Consider the following 22613-nt stretch of genomic DNA (forward strand, 5'->3'; position numbering starts at 1 on the left):
CATTTAGCAGACACTTTTATCCAAAGTGACTTACAGTGGATTCAGGCTATACATTTTTACCTATCATGTGTTCCCGGGGAATCAAACCCACAACCTTGTATTGTGCTTGATATCAATTGCAATTGATAGTGCAGGGCTATACCAATTGAGCTACAGGAACACAAGTAGACAACCTTCGGAAGAGCTTTTGACAATATACTGGATAATATATCAAGTTATGGTGTTAAATTCACAAAGTTCCTGTGTGTTTACTGTGAAAAGTATTTACAGAAACCAATAAATCTTGCAAAAATAAGTGAACATGAAAATTCACACCCCAAATCTGGCAACATTCTAGTACAAAAGAGCTGGCAGAGGTGAGGCTGCTCTCACAGGTTAAAGAGTGCTGAACAAACACTGACTCCCTATACATACACGCACACACACACACACAATAATGGGATTGTTGCCAGTGTATTTAGAGTATATAAAATGTATTTCTCTTAATTTAAAATTAACTTACCAGTGAATCTTATTTATTGTCATTGTATCTTTTTAAAACCACTTGACCTGGATCTGTCTTTTAGGTATCAAAGAGTAAGACTCTTTTGATTATTTTCAATAAGTGAGCCCTTTTGCTCTAAAAGCCACAAAAGGACAGCAAGCTGTGTTCTACCTCATTTCTGGAAGTGAACACAAAAGTGCCTTTGATGTGGCAACATGTGGTGCAGGCTCTCTTGCAGCACGGGGCTGATTGTTTTAAGTTCTGGTGCGTTTGGGAGATGAAGCCGATCACTTCACAACTTGCTCATCAACATGCGCTGCTGACGATTGACTGAAATTCACAAGCATTGACGTGAAGAATGACTGATGACTAGAACTTTGTGTTTCAAAGGCTTGATCAGTAAGAGGAAAAGAGCAAAGGCAAGTGACAAGGATGAGCTAGAGCTCAAAAAAGAATTGATAATTCACCTATGTTTGCTGATCCTCACTGAGTCACATAAAAGCTTATTTATGCTAACAATTAAATGCACACGTTTGGAATTTGTCAATATCTGTTCCCTCCCATGCATGTCACTAGAACCCAGAGCTCCTACTGAGATTCAGAATATAGACAAGAGAGTCCCAGCGTTCTCTCAGGCCCAGTGTAATTTAATTATAATCAAATAGCTAGCAGGGGACACCGTTTGCCGAAAACACGCTAATGGATACACATTGCTTTCTGCTTTTTGTTCCCTAGTTCCTCAGATAAGGATCTCATTTCTCCATGTGTATTTTGAGCCTTAATGGGATTTCATATCTGAATGTGTCCTTATGTTCATTTATTTGTGTTGTGGCTTGTGGATACGATTTGGCCGCTGGTTAAATTAGTTTGTTTTGTTATATGTTGTGCTTCTGAAAATTAAGCTTTGCTTTGCTTTGCTTTTAAAATATATTCAAATAGAAAGTTATTTTAAATTAAAATATTGTTAGCCATATTTTATTGTATTTCTATCAAATAAATACAGCATTGGTGAGCATAAGAGACTTCTTAAAAATAAAATAAATGAATGAATAAATAAATAAAGAGTGCACTTTGTGTTTGTCCATGTATGAGCACTCAAGTTTATTTTACTGATGGGCTGCATATCTGGCCATAGGTTTTGAAAATGAGATTTCAAGAATATGACATTGTTTTTAATTTGACAAGAAATCAGCATTCTTGCTGCTAAAAGTTATCATCTTCCAGGATAAAATGTTTCTAAACTGCAGCAGTATTAATGCATGTGTCAAACTCACTCATACAACATTTCTGACTGTTTCCAATCCTGGTTTTATTTATTATATATATATATTATCATTTTGATGTATATGACTGAATATGAATCATATAGCAGAGTGAGATCCCTCTCAATAGCATTAAACATTCTAGCATTCGCCCATCTTAGCTCCACTGACTTACTCATATTATGTCACCGACTCCTACTGAAAATGAATGGTTTTCCTTTCTACAAATCACTGTCAGTTTGAAAGCTACTTAATATATGGATAGTTGAACATGTGCACTTTGCATTGGGGATGAAGACACTGAGTGGAGGTGAATTGCCTTGGGGAACATTTTATGCTATAACAAAAATGGGGTTGAAAGGAATGAGGAGGAAGTAATTTCTAGGCACTGCTGAGAGTTCAGGGAAGACATTTAAAAACAGGGTGTAATGTGCTCAAGGTAAGTGTGCAGGTAGAAGGAGTCCAGTCCCTGCATTTAATTGCAGCAACTGCGGCCAAGAGGACATATGGAGCATGCACTATTCATGGAGCTGGGATCTGTCCTCTTGGAGTTCTGTAATGAAAATATATGAGGCGAAACAAACCAGGTTCAATCTTTCACATAATACAGTCTGTGCATCACCTCTCACTGCTTCAGCATGCAGTTGCTGTTTGCTGCAATCCGATAATTGCTAGAATGATGTTTCTCGATAACATTGTTCACGTGTCATTTTCAGTGCCATGTGAACTCATCATTGGGTTAATGGTACATAGTTGTGGATGAAAGTGTTCATGTATGTATGTCAGGAAGAGTCCATAGGTCTCCAGGAAAAAAAAAAAAAAGAGTACACTAATCTAGTGTAGAAATGGGACATACAGTATTCGTCTAGGTATATATATATATATATATATATATATATATATATATATATATATATATATATATATATATATATATATATATATATAAATGCTAGTGTGTGTGTGTGTGTGTGTGTGTGTGTGTGTGTGTGTGTGTGTGTGTGTGTGTGTGTGTGTGTGTATTTCTTCTTTTATTTATTTTTTTCTCTAGACATTCATAGCCCAAGAAAATAAATTTGTATTCCACTTCCATGCTAACTTGCAGATACAGAGGAGAAGAGAGAAATTGCCACATATTAATGATTTGGCAAATGAAAGCTAGTGAAATAAATGGTGACAGTGGTGCAGAAAGAAATTTGTTGTGCTAGCACATGGTTAATAATGTATGCTAAGACCGTATTTTTCGGAGTAAAGCTTAATCACACAGTGCTGTAAACTTCTTCTTTTTCTTCTTTTTCTTCTTTGTTTTTTGTTTTTTGTTTTTTGTTTTCTCATGAGCTGAATTTTCTTCATAAATTGTAAATGATTAAACTTTAAATAATGGAATATTAATCAGATCGGATTAGGTTGCTCACTACTTCTAAGTGTAATATAAGAATAACTATATTCTATATAAGATGGAGTGAGGAAAATATGAAAACACTCAATATAGGAATAAAAGTCCTTTCAGCTAAAACATCCAGACAGGTTATTTATTTAAGATGCTTAATGAGAAAAAACACTTAACGTCCCATAATGTACTAAAGCAGTGATATTAACATTTCAAATTTAGTACACACAATATTAATGATGCATATACAAGAAAGATAAGCCCAGAATATGAATGCAATGCACTAAATTAAGCTTTTCTTCATAAAAGTTTTCTATGGAAAAAGCTTAATGTGTAATTTAGCGCATTGAATTAATATTCTCACCTATATCATCAATGCGATTTTCCTCCCAATCAGACCTTAAAAAAAATAATTATAATAATAAAAAATATATATATACAAAAAAAAAAAAAAAAATGTCTTAATACATTCATACTTGAATTAGCACAAACACGACTTGAAAAGAATATGAATTTCTCTTTAACTCGCTTGCTAGACCAGACAGATTTAGCTAATTAACTAAAGGAATTGATTCTTTTTTTTTTTTTTTTTTTTTTTTTTTTCTTGCAGAAACCCTCACAGAATTAGTAATGGTTTTACTGTTTATAAAGGGGAATTGTATTGGTTTTAATAGAAACATAATGGTTTCTGAGGGTCTCTACTGGTGTTGCCTTCTATTGGTGACACATTGTAACCACTAAATCTTAATGGGACTTGGCCTGAAACACACCACTAGACAGGGTTGCCAGGTCTTTGTAACAAAAGCAACCCAAAGGCCAATCAAAAACATCCTAAAATAAGCCCAAATGGCCCTATCCAACTATCAAAACTCAACATATGTCACTTTCATAATACATAATACAAACAATAGGGCAAATACAACAACAACAACAATAAATAAATAAATAAATAAAATTATTTAGCCTATAATAGCCTACTATACAGAAACTGATTACTGTGAAGGGAGGATCGGCTATGTAGTTATCATAAATAGTCTGTTATCATAAAGCAGCTCAAAGGCCCTTCGTCACTTCTAAAATAAAAAGTCTAATTTAGCATAGTTTAATTATTGGTGGAATGTAAATTATTTCAGACAATTTCAATTCATGCAATATGTCAAAGCTTTAACCCAGTCCAAAAAAACAACAAAAACCTGCGGCAAAAGTTTAGAAGAAGCCCAGTTTCACAAGAAAACGACAAGCTTGGCAACACTTCAGCTGGAAACCATTAGGTAATGGTTAACTGCTGGAAAGGTTTGTAATGTTTGTAATGGTAATTGTAGTGGAAAGTATTAGAAATTTGTGTAACCCCAGGGATATTTATAAATATAGCTTTGCTTGGACATGTTTGTATTAGCTTGAATAGTTTTAGTGGAGATGGTTAGCATGTTGTGCTAGGTAGTTTCTGTATATTTACAATGCATTATTGCAATATGAATTGCCAGCTGTGATATGCTAAGCAAGTAGGCTAAACTGCAGGCCATCTGGAAACAAAAAGAAGGCAAATGTTTAATTTATTCATTTTAGCTTCAGTAATAAAATGCTGGAAATGAGTTAGGATTTCAGCACTTCCCGAGTCAGTTGGTTTTTTAAAGCGTTGTTGATTAAAAGCCTGAAATCATTACTAAGGTTAGCACAAGCTCAAGATGTTTTCATGTTTCATTTTTTACCAATAAAATGTATCAATAATAACGTTTAATTTTTTAAAGCTTTTATTTGCCTTGTAAAAGCAATTGATAAAAAGTGACTACAAAGTTTCGTCGGGGATATTAAACATTACACCTGATTAGCTTCAAAATGCATAAACACTGGATTCATTCGTGAAGATTATCTTGAACAAAACATGTAAGAGTCAAATAAACCTTTATTGGTCACAGATCTTCTTTTCTGCAATAATCCATGTGCCAATGTAAAAAAATTATATTGGGTTTTTGTAGAGGGAAACAGGTGATGTGAACTTTCAGGTTGGCCTAGAAAAATACATCTTCACTGCAGTCCTCGATATAACATGATATACAAAATGCAGCTTAAAACAATTATTATTATTATTATTATTATTATTATTATTATTATTATTATTATTATTTTACATATTTTCATGATCATTCAATGCACTTTATAAAATACCCATAAAAACCTGTCTCAACCCATGGAATCATTTCGTGACAGGATTCTGTGAGGTGATGCCACAACATCGCCCCATGCTGATCCATTCATCATGACTCTTGTACGCCCCCTACTGTAACAAACCTATGCCCTGTTGTGCACTCTATCTTTCTCTCTCTTTCTCACCCAGCCTCCAGCCTTCCCACTCCCCACGGAGTTCCTTAAACCCAGCATTCTGAGGATAAGTGATAAGCTATCTAATTATATTCCTCATTTACAGCCTGATCCATGGGCTGATTCTTCTGAGCCACCAAGCTCTGGCCTTACCTCCACCAGCAGGGAATGATCTGAATGTATTTACCTTATGCCTGCAACTACACACACACACACACACACACACACACACTCCTGCCTTTATCACATGCTATCATGTGGATTATGATTTTGTAGTCGTAGGGTAGCATTCACATAGCACGCACACATTAGGTATCGCTGCAGCACTGGCATGTAATGAAGGGGTGCGAAGTGTAACATTCCTCTCCACCAGCCTGATATTCCCCTCACTACAGCACTCCATCTGCCTCATGCTCATCTAGATGCTAATTTATTCTAATAAGAGCCAGTTAATAAACTGCAATTACGAATCAGTTGAGAGACACCGCTGCATATGATTGGCAAGTGCATGATTGGTGGATTGGGTTGAAATTGTGAGCATGTGCATCTAAGTGAATCTTTTGGCAGGGTTAGGGTTGGTAACCCCTTAAGCAGGGAAGTTACTGTCAATCTATCCTAGAGGAAAATTGTTTACCTTTACATCAGTGCATTGCCTTGTTTTGTGCAATTGTGGAAAAAATTGGGTGAGTTGTAGCATAAGTCAAAGTTCAAGGCTCTACGGTTAAAATTTAACACGAAGAGATGCTCTGGGGGCCCTTATCTTCTCAAAATACCATTTCTCCGCCATTGCCACTCTACCGATTGCGGCCTATAGAAATAGACTTGCAGTTGGCATGCTGAGTCTTATCTCCTCGGGAGACATGAGGCCTGCCATAAATCAGTTCTTTTCAAGATTGAAAATGAAGACCAGATCCTCACTCCCTCACCCTTAACACAACTCTTAAATAGACCAGCCCACAGGAGACTCCTTTGAGAGTCTGCCCATTCAAAGCAAATACAATACTGCTCTTTCCTTTTAAAGCCAAATTTCAAGCATGCCACTGCAAGGCTTTAGTACTTGTACACTTGATTGGCAGATCCTACAGATGAGATCTTTAGCCTGCTCGGTTAAAATTGTACACCGCTCTGGAGCATCGGCCTTCAGGATTTGTCGATCTTGGAACTAGTTATGTGAATGTCAGCCTTGGTGCGTGCTACTGTAGCATCACAGGGTGAAATATAAAAGTTACGCGAAAACTCTGCATCTTATGCACATCCAAACAGTCCAGTTGTCCAAATCTGGGTCATTATACAGTGCACCGGATTCATGTATGTCAAGGCTGCTTGACCGACGCAAATGCCTGCTCAAAGAAAATGGGTGGTAAATAGTAAGTGGTGTTTTAAAATGATGTTTGTGTACATTTTCTATTGAATGAGGATCAAATGATGAAGAAGAGTGTTGTTATAGCCTGGCTCACATCCAGACTAGTAGTATAGTCAAGTGCACTTTTAGCATTTAAAGAGCCAATTCAAGTGTCTGGAGTGATGCAGTCTCACTAAAACATACCAGATTGCCACAGTCTGCCAGATCTTCCGCAACAAAGACCAAAGATAGGAAATCGCATACATATTCATCTCTGCACCAATAAATGTGCTGCACATTATGCTTTAACTACCTTATAATATCTAATTAATTAACTTGCACTAGAAAGTTTCTTAAAAACCGAGTGGTTATGGGCCATGCATGTTCCTGAACATGATAAACGCTTATCCTCATGGGGTGTTTATACTTTTTTCAATTAAAAATGGAAAATATTTCCTGCCTTTTGTCTATTGACTAATTTATGTGACAAAAGAGTTTTGGGGGCCTAAAAAATTCTAACTTTTGAAAGCAAATACATTTCTTGAAGACAGTGCTGTTATTAATCTGTTTAAATGTAAATTTGTGAAGGCTGTGACGTCATGTGTATTACGTGTTCAGAATATAGGTACATGCGCAGGTTCATAATGTTTCTTTACGTAGTGACATCGCCACCTACTGGCATGGCATGTACATTACAGCGTTTTTAGATGTTTTCACAGATCTGTGTGAATGGGGATTATTTAAAAAATGTTTTCTGTATGTGTGTGCTGATTTTTTTTTTTTTTTTTATTGTCATTGTTTTTAGTAGTTCATCACATAAACAAACTCTGAAAAACCACTCTTATTGTGTGTGTTATGGCCACTGAGCTTTGGCATTTATTAGGTTTGGGACAGTGTTGCACACTTATTCCTGTCATGTACATAGACTCTCAAGTGGCCAAGACTAAATGTGAGTATTGGAACAGGCCCATAGTCTTCCTACATTTTAAACAGTAGGGCATGGTATAAGTAATGGCAAGGTTATGGGTTCTAATCCAAGTTAATGTGTGAAGTGATACAAAAACGTGTACATTGAATGCAGTGTAAGTCTGTCACATGCATATATGCAAATTTGCCTAATTTATTCTGCAAACAAACATTGCTGTTAGAAGGTCAGTTCCATTCAGTGAAACTTCACAAAATTCTCATGTCTCTCATGTATGTCCTTCAGGAACTGCAGGACAGTTTGCAGAATATACATGATATGTGATATGATTCATTAGATTGAATAGAATCTTGCCATAAAATATTAGTTAACATTCTGATATTAATACTGGCTAAAATACCAATTCTAACAAAGCAACACTTGATCTTTTCTAGTTTCGAAGAGATTCCTATGACTCTTTCTGGCAACCAGGGAATACACAGTGTTAGCTCACAGTTTTGAGTATGTGACGAGTATGTGACTATGTGCATCTGTTCTCTCCTCAGGACCTCCAACCATCTCCAGCACACAGACCCATCAGGCTCCACACGGGGAGAAGGGACAGATCAAATGTTTCATCCGCAGCACGCCACCCCCAGACCGCATCGTGAGTTATTTAGCTCTCTCCTTCCAGTGACTCAGCTCAGACAGGATTGCAGCTGTTGAGTGGGTGGTTGCTGTTGTCACATGGCTCGTGTGACTCCATTAGACTCAGTAAACACAGTCCAATAATGCATAACGCACTCATGAGTTACGATCTGTTTAATAAATGAAATTGCATCTCCAATCATTTGTTTCCTCTATATGAGTGAACGGGTATTAGACATGGCAGGCTTACAGCCCTAATTTCTCATTGAATGCATGCTTATGCCCTGTTACCACAGATCCAATTAGGATTTACCACTCTTAGATGAACTGTCTCCTCTCCGGGCCAATTTTTGATTCATTACTCATATTGTGCGTGCATGTGTGTGTTTGTGGCTGTGCGCATGGAAGTGCATAGGTAATCTCTGCGCGATGTTTACCCATGTGGCTTTGCTTTTATTGCCATGCTATTTCTAAATGTCAGTTGAATGGGAAAGACTGCTCCTGTGGTCCGGAACAACCAGTAATAACTTTAGAAAGTGTAATAATGCCCATAAAGCAGCTGAAAACAAACACAGGTCTCTCTTTCCTTCTGAAAAGACCAGCTTGCAAGAGCAAGCTGATTCAGAATAGTTTATTTTGGTTAGTGTTGGTCTAGATGGTAAAGACATGCTGTTTACCAGTTGTGAAGTAGGAAAGTCAAATGAAATACAATGAAAAAGAGAAATGTTGGCTATTAGCTCTAATGAAGTAAGTCATTTTATTAGCTTTTTTTATGCATTTGCTTTTTGTTTTATGGTTTTGGTTTTACATTTTTGACAACTATAATAACCCTGGCCAAAATAATAATAATAATAATAATAATAATAATAATAATCATAATAATAATGATAATAATGATAATTTTTGCAATGATGCTACAGACCAGCATCAAAACAACACATGCTGGTCTTCTCAATATGGTTTTTCACTCTTCATCAGGCCTGGTCCTGGAAGGAGACCGTCCTGGAGTCAGGGACATCAGGTCGCTACACAGTGGAGACAGTAAGCACAGAGGACGGAGTGCTGTCCACCCTCACCATGAGCAACATCGTACCCGCCGACTTCCAGACCATCTACAACTGCACCGCCTGGAACAGCTTTGGCTCCGATACAGAGATCATTCGCCTCAAGGAACAAGGTGGGAGCCAAGGTTCGCCAGGTTTCACCTTCTTTTCTTTAAAACATGGCTGTGATAGAGTAGTGGTGCAGTGTTTATAACAATGGTTTCTGAAAACACTGGAATAGACTAGAAATACTACATTTACAATAATCAGTAATAAACGTCTGCATTGGTATATTTTCACAATGAGCCATGGCAGATTTCAAGTGAATCAATGAATCAGTGAGTTGTTGACTTCACTATAGAAACACTATATACACTAAAGTAAGTTGTATACTTCACTAATGAAACACTCATCAGGTTAAACATCAGGTTCTCTGGAAAGAATCAGCTTTCGTCTTCTTTTATTTAATACATGCCAGTGATAGAGTAGCACTGTGGTGTTTCATAACCGTGGTTTTTGAAAGCACTGGAATAGAGCAGAATCTGATGGGGGAAAGTAATATTTTCTTCATTACTTTCCATTTATTACGTTATATAATATGAATCACTTTACACAAGCTTAGCAAGTCACATTTAAATCATATTCATGTATTTTAATATATTTATACCAATTTTAGATTACAAATTTAATTCAGCTCTAGTCAAATTATTATTTCAGAGCAACATCAATAGTAATTGCACATTTAACTGCAGCTTCAATTAATCATATAAATGTATTAACAACACTTAGCACTATTTAATTTGCAGCCTTGTTACAGTGATTCATTTCGCTCTTGTGCCTTTCTTACAATCTATCTCCTGAGTGCTTTCATAGTTTGGATTTGTTCACATGCAATACATTTTAGTCTTGTTTTGACTGACATGAATGTTTCTTTAATAGATCTGTTTCCTCAAAAATAAACATTTGGTCACCATTTTTACTCATTTCAAACCCTGATGATTCACTATTTTACATAATGTGTTAGTCGTTCTTTTCCATGAAATTACAATGAATGGGGACTAAAGTGTTCAAGCTTGAAGATGCAAGATGCATAAATATATATTACAAACACAGCTGTTCTGGGGTGACTAAACACACATTTTTCCCCTGACATATCCTCACAGATTTTTAAATGTCCAAAGATATCAGAGGTTTTGGCTTTATTAGATTAAATTGCTATGCTGAAGGAAAAGACTGAAAGGTAGTTTGACCAATAGCGTTCAGTCTTTGCACATTTTCGACCAATCGTGTCATGTAAAAAGGCGGGATCTACAGGTAATGGTAAAAGCAATGCAAACAAACAAGTGCAGTACATACGTATAATGTATTAGTATTCTAAAGAACATCGATAATAAAACAAAGCCAAAACCTGGACATTTTAGCCCAGCTCAAAAAAATAAATAAAAAATAAAAAATGGACATATGATATGAGACCCTGGAGCACCAAACCAGTCTAAAGTTGCACGGGTGTGTTTGTAGGCAGAAATACATTGTATGGGACAAAATTATATAATTTTCTTTTATACAAAAAATCATTAGGATATTAAGTAAATACCATGCAAATTCTCTAAAATAAATATATCAAAACTACATTTTTGATTGGTAATAAGCATTGCTAAATACTTAATATTGGACAATTTTAAAGGCAATTGTCCCGGTTTTTACATTTTTTTTGCACCCTCAGATTCCAGATTTTCAATTTTTTTTTCTGCATATTGTCAGATTCTAACAAACCATACGGTTTTGTGGTCCAGGGTCACATATGGTTACCCTAGACTTTTCTGAAGACTTCTAAAGCCAAACAGTATCTTTGTGTGACAAACATATTTTGGGAAACTCTGTTCCTTTAATTAAAACAATATATATTTCTGGGTTTATGAGAACTGCATACTATAATTCAGACAATAATCAGGCATAAACTGTGAATACGCAGAGGTCGTAATGCTTAGTATGTGCTGGGAGCCAGCAATCAACTTTGTGTAGGTACAGCTTTTTGTCTGACTCAGCCTCTCATTATCATTTGGCCGTAAATTCTGGCCTCCATCTTTTGGTTTAAATATACCAACAAGAGCACATATAAAACAGTTGAGCTGGCTCTAATTAACCTAAAGCCACAGCTCCTCAAAACACTCCTGGGATTGTTGGAATCCACATTAAACCCACGTCCTATCAGATTCTGTTAATGATGCAGGGTTCAGTTCATGCACACACAAGACATGTTATGTGCGTGTCATGCACTAAAACGTATGCGATAATTGGCATAACTGCAAATTGTCAGATTTAAGTGAAGGAACCTGAGGTTTTGCTAGAAGGTGATGGTGGTGTTAATTGCCTGTGCAAGTTCTTTTGGATAGACATCTTGAAGGTGAGAAAATCTCCTTGATACAGCTTTTGACTCCATACAAGTGCGAGTCTGGAAATATGTTCGGGTCTGTGTTTGAGCGCTTGTTTGCTGGATTTACCCGTCCTGCCCATGCTGTGTTATTGTAGAAGGCTCTGTTTTGTTTTCCAACAGGTTCTCTCCCTGTTGCTGTGATCATCGGCGTGGCAGTTGGCGCTTTCGTTGCTTTCATCGTCCTCATGGGAACCATCGGCGCGTTCTGCTGTACGCGCTCTCAGAGAAGTATGTACCTCTCAGCCCATCGTGTTCCTGCATGTCCATCACCAGAGAACGCTAAGTGCTCCTCAGTCAGACAAAGAGCAGGGTGTTAGGGTGTTCATGTCACTTCACAGAAACCGAGCCTTTATTTCTATATCTTCCTTTCCGTTGAGTGTTTGTGTAGGGTTGGGCGGCATGATGGTTTAGAGAAGAGATGCATCATACTGTATGTCTGCAATGCTGCTGAAAATCCTACAGTAGAAAACTCTATCTGTTTTCCGTTGTCTTTTGCTTTGCTGCATTGTGTTTATATAATTGTAGTTAATTTAGAATGACCATACGTGAACGTCTTTAGTGTCAATTTTCCGAAATTGTTGAATAAACAAGCTTCCCATTAATGCATGGTTTTTGTTAAGATAGGACAATATTTGACTGAGATACAACTATTTGAAAATCTGGAATCTGATGGTGCAAAAAAAAAAAAAAAAAAAATTGAAATACTGAGAAAAGTTGTCCATATAAAGTTCTTAGCAATGCGTATTCCTAATCAAAAATTACATTTTTATATTTTTACAGTAGAAAATATACAAAATAACTTCATGAAACATGGTCTCTACTAAATGGACTAATGAGTTTTGGCATAAAAGAAAATCAATAATTTTGACCCATACAATGTATTTTTGCTATTGCTAAAAATATACCCCAGCGACTTAAGACAATTTTTGTGCTCCAGGGTCACAAATGTCTGGGTTTTGGCTTTGTGGTCATATCTGCTGAAGGTAATGAATGAAAAGTTGCTTGACCAATAGTCTGCAGGCATTGTATTCATAATAGACCAATCATGGCATGTGAGAACATCAAAACAATGCAAATACGCAAGTACATATAATGTATGAGAGAGTCAATCAGAAAACGAAGCAAAAACCCAGACATTCTAAGCAGTTTAGACACGTATGTATGGACACCCTAAGCTAATTGGTCAGATTTAACTGTTGTTTACACTGATCTACAGTAGAAATGTTGCAACTTGTTTCATTAATTGGATTAAGCTGATTGATTGGATTAATAGCTGATTTTTAGTGCATTTATTACATGAATATTACATGAAACTATTCTCATAATTTTGACTTTATTCTTTAAACATTAACCATACATTCATGAATTGTATAATGAACGTTTCTATTCTCCTTTTTTTAATGTGGCAGTAAAATTAAGACTTTTTTTCTTGTGTGCCTAAAAATATTATTTTTTATTTTATTTTAATTTTTTTTAACCAGTGCTACTACTAAGACTTTTGTCATGCCGCCAAACCTTATCTCTGTGTTTCTTATTTGTTTTCTTTTTACCGCAACCATCCTCTGTCATGATCAAAAGAGAAAACAGCTCATCCATGTACAGGTTAGCGTCAGACAGTGAACAATGAGCTTGCAGTTTCTGATTGTTGGTGGCATTGGGTTGAGCATGTTGTTGTTGTATGCCACAGAAGACGCTCACCTGGTCATGCCTACACTGCCCACCTCCATCTGTGCTCAGCAGAGAGAACTTGCAAGCAAAATTAAGACAGAAAGTAAGCCCTGTTACCTGACCGTCACAAATTATCTGTAAACACTGTTCTTCAATGCGTCCAAATGAGCTGTGTGCTTCTCTGTGGTTCCTCTAGGGTTCCTCTTATCTTAGGTCTGTGGTGTTATGCTGCCTTCAAGTCCTTGTGGGAAGTTCCTACTCAAAGTTGTGGACGTTTGGGTGTTGTAATTATAATGGAACGTGATTTTAGTTGCAAAATAAATTGACAATTTTTATATTTCATACCATTTAAATTCAGGAACTATTTTTGAATAAAAAGGTGTATGATTGATATTTAAGTAATGTTAATATTTATGTGTGACCACAGTTTTTCTTTCCCCCCTCCACCCAAGCTTTTTAGAAAGTATTTATTTGTCTGTTTGTTTGTTTATATAACAGCATTGATATAAAAAGTATATTGTTATAAAACCATATAATTATGTAAAGACTTAAATACTGTATCAAAGATCTTTATAACATCACAACAGATTATTATAAATATAAATATAAATGGCCATTTTATTTCTCCCAATATCGTCTCAGTAAGATGACATTTAAACGCGAAGAACAAATTAACATTCCTCAGAAAACTTTATTGATCATATTTGATAATTAGTAGCCTTATGACTTTTCTATTAAAAAGGGATTATAAAGTAAACCTAACATGCATCTGTCTATCATTTCATCTTGAAATATAACTAATAATGTAATTTATATTTATTTTTATATTGACTCTGTAAAAATCAGTAAAGATTTAACAGCAAAAAGATCAATCAGAGGGCAAAAGGCATTAAGTTTTGAACATATTGATAACTTAAAGACCTTATCAAATGCATTAGGGATATTATAGGTTATTCTTAAAATGATAAATGTATGAATCATTACTGTATGAATCGTTACTGACAGAAAAGCTGGGACTCATTTATGTGTGCTGATCTCATGACTTGAAGGCAGCATTTGTTTTCACTGATTAAAGCAATGTGAAGTGGCATGGAGTAAATAGCAATTTTATTTCTTTTAATAGTTCACACCAAGTACATTATATTCGATGACACTGGGATAACACTTGTCACTTTCCTCGCAGACCTCAAAGGAGTGGTATCAGCCAAGAACGACATTCGAGTGGAAATCGTACACAAAGATCACAACGCAGCCCGAGAAAACGAGGATCACTCCGCCATGAAACAGCTCATGGTGAGTCACACTTCTGAAGGAAGAAAGCCATAAACATCCCACTCGCCATTGCTCCATTAGTACCCCAAAATCAACAAGCTAGTTCATTATGCTAGTCCCTGTCACATCCGTAGCTAATGAATGCTAATCATCCCCACCCCAACACTAATAGAGCCTATCTCCCTCGCCTCTTCTAACGTCAAACCCATGAATAATGCAGCATAAGCGTGAGAACCCCGCTGGCCTGCATGCCTATATTTAGCCCCCAGCCTGTATTTCCGGAGACGACATGGGCATAGATGTAACCATAGTGATGCCAATGATCAAGTGGTCCTTTTCTCCTGGAGCCTAGGGTGAACTTCTTTTCACTCATTCAATTTCACTCATTGTCACACAAGCCTTCTGGGCCTGGAATCAGAGTTCTTTTTGGGTTCAGGATGTATAACAAGACTTTAGACAAAAAGTAAGAGGACAACTCATGAAGATGCTGTTGCATTGAAAATTTTTTATTAAAAAAATAAAAAATAAATAAAATCACAGGAGATTGCCCCAGTTGAAGTAGCTTTCCTTCTGGAATATCTTGAAACATTTTGGAGCACCGAAACTCACACAGTGAGAGTAACCCAGATTCTAACGTGTGAATGGGTCTGTTGTTTGCCACAGATTGAACAGGGAGAGTTTCAGCAGGAGTCCGTTCTGAAGCAACTTGAAGTACTTCAGGAAGAGGAGAAGGAGTATCAGCACATCAAGGTATGTCTCTATGGGTTTGAAGGAAATGATATAAGAAAGAGAGGGGTTGTTTGATATATGACACGCCACTAAAACATCTTCAATGTATATTTGTATAGAACTGTCAATCTAATAGTGATTTTGTTTCATTTTTTTCGATAACATGTTAGGAACACACATTTTTAGTTCACTTTAGATATTCTACAGAGTAACTGACATAAGAACAAAATAAAAGGATAGTTCCAAAAAATGAAAATTACCCCATGATTTACTCACACTCAAGCCATCCTAGGTGTATATGACATTCGTCTTTTAGACAAATACAGTCACAGTTAAATTAAAAAACAAACAAAAATATTTCTTGGATCTTCCATGTTTTGTAATGGCAGTGAACTTTGGTCAAGATTTTGAAGCATCCATCCATCATAAAAAGTACTCCATGTGTCCGGGGGGTTAATAGAGGCCTTCTGAAGTAAATCAATCCATTTTTGTAAGACATATATCCATATTTAAAACTTTTCATACCGCAATCTCTTGCTTCCACTAACTATTGTACACGTGTTCATAAGAGATTGCTGTTCCAGTGGGTGATGTAGGACGTAGGTGTAGTGTAAACTCCGGTGAGAAGTGACGGATGCATAAGTGCTAAGGACATGGCAAAACACGATTTGAATTCACAGATTAGAAGTACAAAAGGAGGAGCTTATGATATCGGGCATACGAGCATTCGTCATCCGCTGGAATGCCACTCTCTCATAAATCAGCAAACGACAGTTAACGGAAACTAGAGATAACAGTTGTAAATATGGATTTTTTTTCCTAAACAAACACATCGATTCACTTCAGAAGACCTTTATTAACCCTCCGCAGTCGTGTGGGCCAATTTTTTATGATAGATGGATGCACTTTATTTGACTTCAAAATATCACTTTCATTATAAAAAGTGGCAGGACATTTTATAACTATTATTATTATTATTATTATTATTATTATTATTATTATTATTATTATTATTATTATTATTATTATTGTATGTATACTGTATATAACTCACATTGTGTTGTCTGAAAGCAAAAAAAAAAATTCACATACACCTAGGATGGCTTGAGGGTGAGTAAATCGTCTATTGGAACCTTTCCATTAAATAAAAAAGTTCTTAATAGTGGTTCCTCAGATTCTATAATAATAATAGCAATAGTAATAGTAATAGCTGATGTGTATATGATGATTTCCTTGTTCATGTACAAATAAAGTTCTTCTCTCATAATTAATATTTCATCTTCATTGAGCTGCAATGATAATTCAATTTCTTGACACATTTACTGATTATATTTTAACTTCGTTAAACACCCAATCTAGGCTTGACTTAAAAATAAAAAAGCCATTAAGTAAGTGTTTCTCAGTCATTTACTCAAACAAGAGCTCTGTCAGGGGTCTAATATGTGTGTGAATTGCTGCCTTTGCAGAGACTCTAACACTTTAGAAATCACACGTCACGAAATGAAGCAGTTTTAATGTGTAACTGAAGGAATGTGTTAAGTGCTTAAAAAAAAAAACACTATTACACACTAATAGCCCAAATATATTGGAATTAAATAGCTTGTCCATGCAAAGTACATATGTATAATTTTTTTGGATACAGTGTAACAAGAAATTAACAAAAAAGGTTTTTAAATAAAATATTTTTTAAAACGCAATTGTTTTCATTTTCAGCACTTATGCATTAGCAAATTCATGCTCTGTTAAGATTTTGTAATGAGTGTTTGTAGTTTATGGCAGGAAATTACTTAGACGATGGATACTTATATTTTTGTTCAGCCAAAGCCCTTTTTATTTTAACAAAATGAATGAAAGCCTTATTAGCAATTATAATTAGCCTTTACACATTTGCACTGATCAGAGTATTTTAAGTGTTCAGATACAAATTTAGCTAATTTAAATGTGAACTTAAAGAATAGCTATCATAATTATAGTTTGATTAACCTATGATCCCATGGTTAAAGGGGCGTTCTCACTGACAGTGACTGAATTGCTGGAGGTTACCAACTCTTTGTGCATCTGGTTTCTAGCACTCATTCCCATGTAACTGCATGGCAGCAGATCCATGTACTCCAATTGGAAGATGCTGTGTTGCTTTGATGCTTATTTGTCTAACATTGAGCTCATGGTCAATGGTTCGGATATCGACAGCTCTTTAAAGTGAATTGTGGTTGGCCCGATGCACAGATAGCCTGTATATATATATATATATATATATATATATATATATATATATATATATATATATATATATATATATATATATATATATAATAACCCATAGCAGATCTACACAGGTGGAGCTGGGGAAGGTGAAGGGTTTTGTAGTAACTCTGAAAGTGTGCCGTGAAAAGCTCTAGTACTTAATAGTTTATAATGTTCACTAAGATTTGATGGCCTCCAGTATATTTTGCTGTATGAGGATTATCAAAGCAGAAACCAGTAAATTGTTTCTTTAAACACCTCTAAAGCTTGCACAACATATACCACTTCCTGGATCAACATTTTACTTTGTAACATTATGCAGTTTTAATTTATATGCTGTCTATTACTGATGATCGCATTATTTTTCAAATGCATCTGTTTCTCCATCCTCTTCATGTGTTTGTTTTTTGGGGGTTTTTTTTCGGGAGGTTTTTTACTCGTTCAGAAGATGTGTGATAGCACCCCTGAGTGCATAACAGTGAAAACATGAAAATCCATATAAACTTTTCTTTGGCAGGGAAGTTTTGTCTTTTAAATGAGGAAATAACTCGTCTATGCTGGGGAAAGAGTTAAAATATCATTAGTTTGTGCTGACGACTACCCCACGCCGGCCTAGTTTCATGACAGAACTTAACATTAAGTAAGACTAATTACCTTTTGGTTAACTGTTAAGTAGTCAAACTATAGTAGACACATTTAAAAGTAACATCAGAAAAGTTCATCAAAGTTGTCCTGTGACAAGAACAGGTATTGTTTTGGTTTTAGGACAACTTTGATGAAGGGTTCTTATTCACTTCAAATGACTAGTGAAGTTCTTCAGGTGCGGTTTTAACACGAAGGCTACGTTTACTGGTATTGGTTGCTTCGCTGTCATTTTGAAAGCCCTTTACCACCATTTTTTTTTTTTTCATGATATTAGTGTTATGATGTTTGACTCTTTGCGCACATTGACATTGTCTGTTAACGCATTGTTTCTCAAAGGACCCAACAAATGGATACTACAGCGTGAACACCTTTAAGGAGCATCATGGCACCCCAACCACGCTGGCCGGAAACCAGACTGCAGAGCTCCGCCGAGACCCTGCCACAGCCACCACCGGCAAGCAGCGGGTTCCCACTGGAATGTCTTTCACCAACATCTACTCTACATTGGGTGCCGGACCCAACCGTCTGTATGACTACAGCCAGCGGTTCGTGCTGGGCATGGGCAGCAGTTCCATCGAGCTTTGCGAGCGAGAATTCCAGCGAGGATCGTTGAGCGATTCCAGCTCTTTCCTGGACACACAGTGCGACAGCAGCGTCAGCAGTTACAGCAAACAGGACGGCTACGTGCAGTTCGACAAAGACAGCAAGGCTTCAGCCTCCTCCTCGTCCCATTACTCTCAGTCATCATCCCAGAACTCAGACCTCACGCGGCCACTGCAGAAACGCATGCAGACCCATGTCTGACTGCAGGAGATGGACAGACGACAGAGGAATCCAGTGCTAGGATTGGCCAAAGGGGATTGAACCCCCCCCCCCCCCCCACCCCCCAGATGAGAATCAGGAACCACTTCAAGCACATATAGCACGCCAGTTTCATTTTATCCTCCACTTCTGTTGCTTTTAAGATTTCTTTGATATATGTGGATTTCCTCAATTGTCCAGATCTTATTTACAGCTCTGAAAAGCCTTACCGGTTTCAGAACCTTGTCTTGGTCCTTCCAAATGCTCTAAAAATCTGGGCCAAAAACAGTGTGCCACAGCGATGTTACTTGCCAACGTAAAAGGAACCTCTGAATAGAACTAGTGTCCTTGTTGTAGTTGCTTTGAAATGGCTCGGAATGTCCTCCTCAAAGAAAGCATAGCAGCATTGCTCAAATGAACTCTTTGAAGACAGTTGATGAAGGCTACACTTCATAACTCTGTAGTCCATTCACTCCTCTGCACCACTAGAGAACAATGCTCTGTTGCTCTTGTACATTAAAGCACAACTGTTAAAGTTGTATGTAAGACTTCTCAATGCCTCTACCACAGCTAGCTAAACAAATTATATATATATATATATAATTTGGACAAAAAATGTATGAACTGAATTAACAACTAATGTCTGTCAGAATCTTTGGATTCTGGCCCTTCTGACAAAGGTTTGTCTGACATACAAATGTGAGATGTGGCTCTGAGCTGTCGGTTTACCATGCAGAGATGGGATATATTTGTGTACTTTGTTGTTCTTTCTTTCTGAAAATTCTTTATTTTTAGTGTTTTAACAACATGGTTTTAAAATTAATTGGACTCGCACTGGGATCTAGGAGAATGATGTAATCTGCTTGCCTTGAGTAAGACTATTTAAGGCGTGTAGACATTTGTGGTTGTAAGAGGGATTTTCACTTTTTTTTAAAAACTCTTATTTCCAAAAAGGGTTGATTTGGGTTGGTGTGAATAATGCACCAATGGTCGGAAACAATGATGTGTTTGAATTTTAAAAATACACTCGTCCTGTTGTGAGAAGTCGAATTTTGACACAAAAAAAAAAAAAAATCTTCCTTTTAATTCATAAAAAAAAAACAACATCTGTGCTTGTTACACATGTTCTAGAGATCTTTTCAAGCTGCTTGTTTCTTGCAGAGCACACATTTTGTTAACAGTGAAAACACTGTAAATCACGATCCGAGTAGTTCGCTTTTTGCTCCAGATTGAATCTGTCTACTGTTCATGTGGTTGGCGTTGGACTGTAGAGCATTGAGTACTCTCACTGTTATAAGTGAGTAATTTGTGTACATGTTTTTTGAATGGAGTGTGGGCATTCATGCTTAATGTAAATGTATGTTGTTTTATTTTCCTTTTTTTTTCAATGTTTTAGTCTACAGAACTGAAATTGCAATTCATGACACTACTGATAACTCAAGCACTTCTAGACTCGACACTTGTAAAGTAAAACCACTCTTCGACCTGAATCAGTGTGCTGGAATCAAGCTAACAACAATCAAGCTTCGTATGACATGTAGAAAGACACAAAATACACAAAAGCCAGTGCCGTGGTGTATGAAAAGCTGGAAACTAGAGACCAAATATAGTGACAAAACCTTTGGCAAGAATAGCTCAAGACAGACATATTTCCAGCTGTTCTGAAACTATAACTCTTCCAGGACTCTTCGCAAGAGACTTTATCTTAAGCCACAGTTCCAATGGTGCTGGCCCACGTGCTTTGCCAAAAGAATTGGGAAATCATCTGCTCTATTTCCCAATTCATTCTGCGTTTAGGTTATCACTATCCTGAGGAGAAATAGTCAGACTGCCAAAAAAAAAAAAAAAAGTCTCAATTATAGCAACATGTTTCTAGTGCTAGACTAGAGTACAGCCATTATCTATGTGGTGTTACATTTAAGTGGCATAATTGTATAAAATTGCCACTGACCCCTTATAACAAGGTTCAGGCTCATCCCAGTACGAGTACAAACTCTGCTTGCATCCGGTGATACCGACACCCTTTTTCGCTTCCAAAGTTTACCCGGGTTAGATGACACTCTGAACCTACATTTAATTGACTAACCCCTCCAGTCCTGCCCTGTTACTGCACAAACAGACAGGGTGTGAAAGCTATCAGTGTATTTCGCTTATCAAAGCTTCCAAAACTTCACTCCTCTTTTATCTCCTCTTCAAGTCATCACCCATTCTTCCTTGCTCATAAAGATAAATATGACCAGACGCGATCCCTTAAATAAACAAGGGGGAGGAGCTGTGGCATCTCCCACTTGAACCGCAAAGATCTTGGTTTTAACCCAGAGGAAGATTTGTGATTTGTACCGACCTGACAATCCCTCCCTTTAACCCGAAAACAAGAAACACTGCAAGGTGTGACGCCGCTGAGTCAGTCGGCTCTGTAAGCACTTTACGTATGATTATATTTGTGGCATTTCAATGGGTTTCATACATGAGTGCTGTTGGATGAGTCTAATTTTACAAATGGATTGGTGCCCATTGTGGGGCTTAAACACGAAAAGGCCTGTTTCAGTGCTGATAATGCAGCTCAGTCCTCACTACACTGTATATAAATCCCTCATGCTCTCTGTGTAAATTTGCAGTTATTTTGCTTTGTTCTTTAGTCAGTTTGATTCATAAAGTGCAGAAAGCAAACTGCACCATTGATGCTGTACAAACGATCACTTTATATTTGATTTTTTTTTTTCCTCTTTCAGCATAGCCAATGCTATAGCCATAGGTGTTTCAAATTAAATGTCCATATGTTTCTTACAGTACCTTGGCCTGTCATTCTGTATTCCAACACACAGCAATCCAGCTCGCAGCGTGCACTGAATATAGATCCGGGGTTTCTACACCTTTTGACCATTTTGTGATTACTGGAGAAATCATTTTACTGAGACTGACCAGAAAAGGCTATTTGCGAGGGAGAAGAAATACCTTAAAGCCGAGCATAACAAGAAATAGGCTCAATATTGAAGATATTTGTGGGTGCCCTGTAAAATATGGAAAATGCCAAATCATTTCATAGTATTATCAGTTTTAAATGCAGGAGCCGAAGTGTGAATACTTTATCCTGCACTGTAGTTTAATAAGGAGAGACAACTCTAAGTAAGCCATTTGTAAACCATAAAAAGAAAGAAACAAAAAAAAATTCTCTGTTTGTTTGAAAATCCACACATAGCAACAATGGCTTCAACCAATGGCATTTGATTGAGGGCGTGGCTTCCTGTTAGTTTGTGTAATAATAGATTAGGGAAAAATGAGAATTAATTTTTGCAATTCTGTTTGGTGATGCTTGGTTGCACAAAAAATATACAATTCTGCTTTAAATTGCACACAAAGTCCGGAATTTTAGCATGTAAAAAAAAATATATACATTGTGTCAATCACGCTTACACACTGCCTCCAAA

At 36.6% G+C, this 22613-nt stretch overlaps 1 protein-coding gene across 7 annotated transcripts in view; it reads left to right on the forward strand.

Moving 5' to 3' along the window:
* LOC113094517 (kin of IRRE-like protein 3) overlaps window positions 1-21916 on the forward strand; it is a 187802-nt gene extending 165886 nt beyond the window's left edge. The window contains exons 10-17 of one of the 7 annotated variants that reach the window (XM_026260097.1): window positions 8268-8368; window positions 9328-9538; window positions 11947-12054; window positions 13405-13428; window positions 13514-13597; window positions 14678-14787; window positions 15430-15516; window positions 18721-21916. In XM_026260097.1, the coding sequence (XP_026115882.1) occupies window positions 8268-8368; window positions 9328-9538; window positions 11947-12054; window positions 13405-13428; window positions 13514-13597; window positions 14678-14787; window positions 15430-15516; window positions 18721-19188 (1193 nt within the window). In that variant the 3' untranslated portion in view covers window positions 19189-21916. The remainder of the gene's footprint in view (window positions 1-8267; window positions 8369-9327; window positions 9539-11946; window positions 12055-13404; window positions 13429-13513; window positions 13598-14677; window positions 14788-15429; window positions 15517-18720) is intronic. The other 6 variants (XM_026260099.1, XM_026260101.1, XM_026260100.1 and 3 more) reach the window with 6 other exon arrangements.
* Window positions 21917-22613: the final 697 nt, after the last annotated feature.

This window comes from Carassius auratus, unplaced genomic scaffold (genome assembly GCF_003368295.1).
Source record: "Carassius auratus strain Wakin unplaced genomic scaffold, ASM336829v1 scaf_tig00215399, whole genome shotgun sequence".
Lineage (NCBI taxonomy): Eukaryota > Metazoa > Chordata > Actinopteri > Cypriniformes > Cyprinidae > Carassius > Carassius auratus.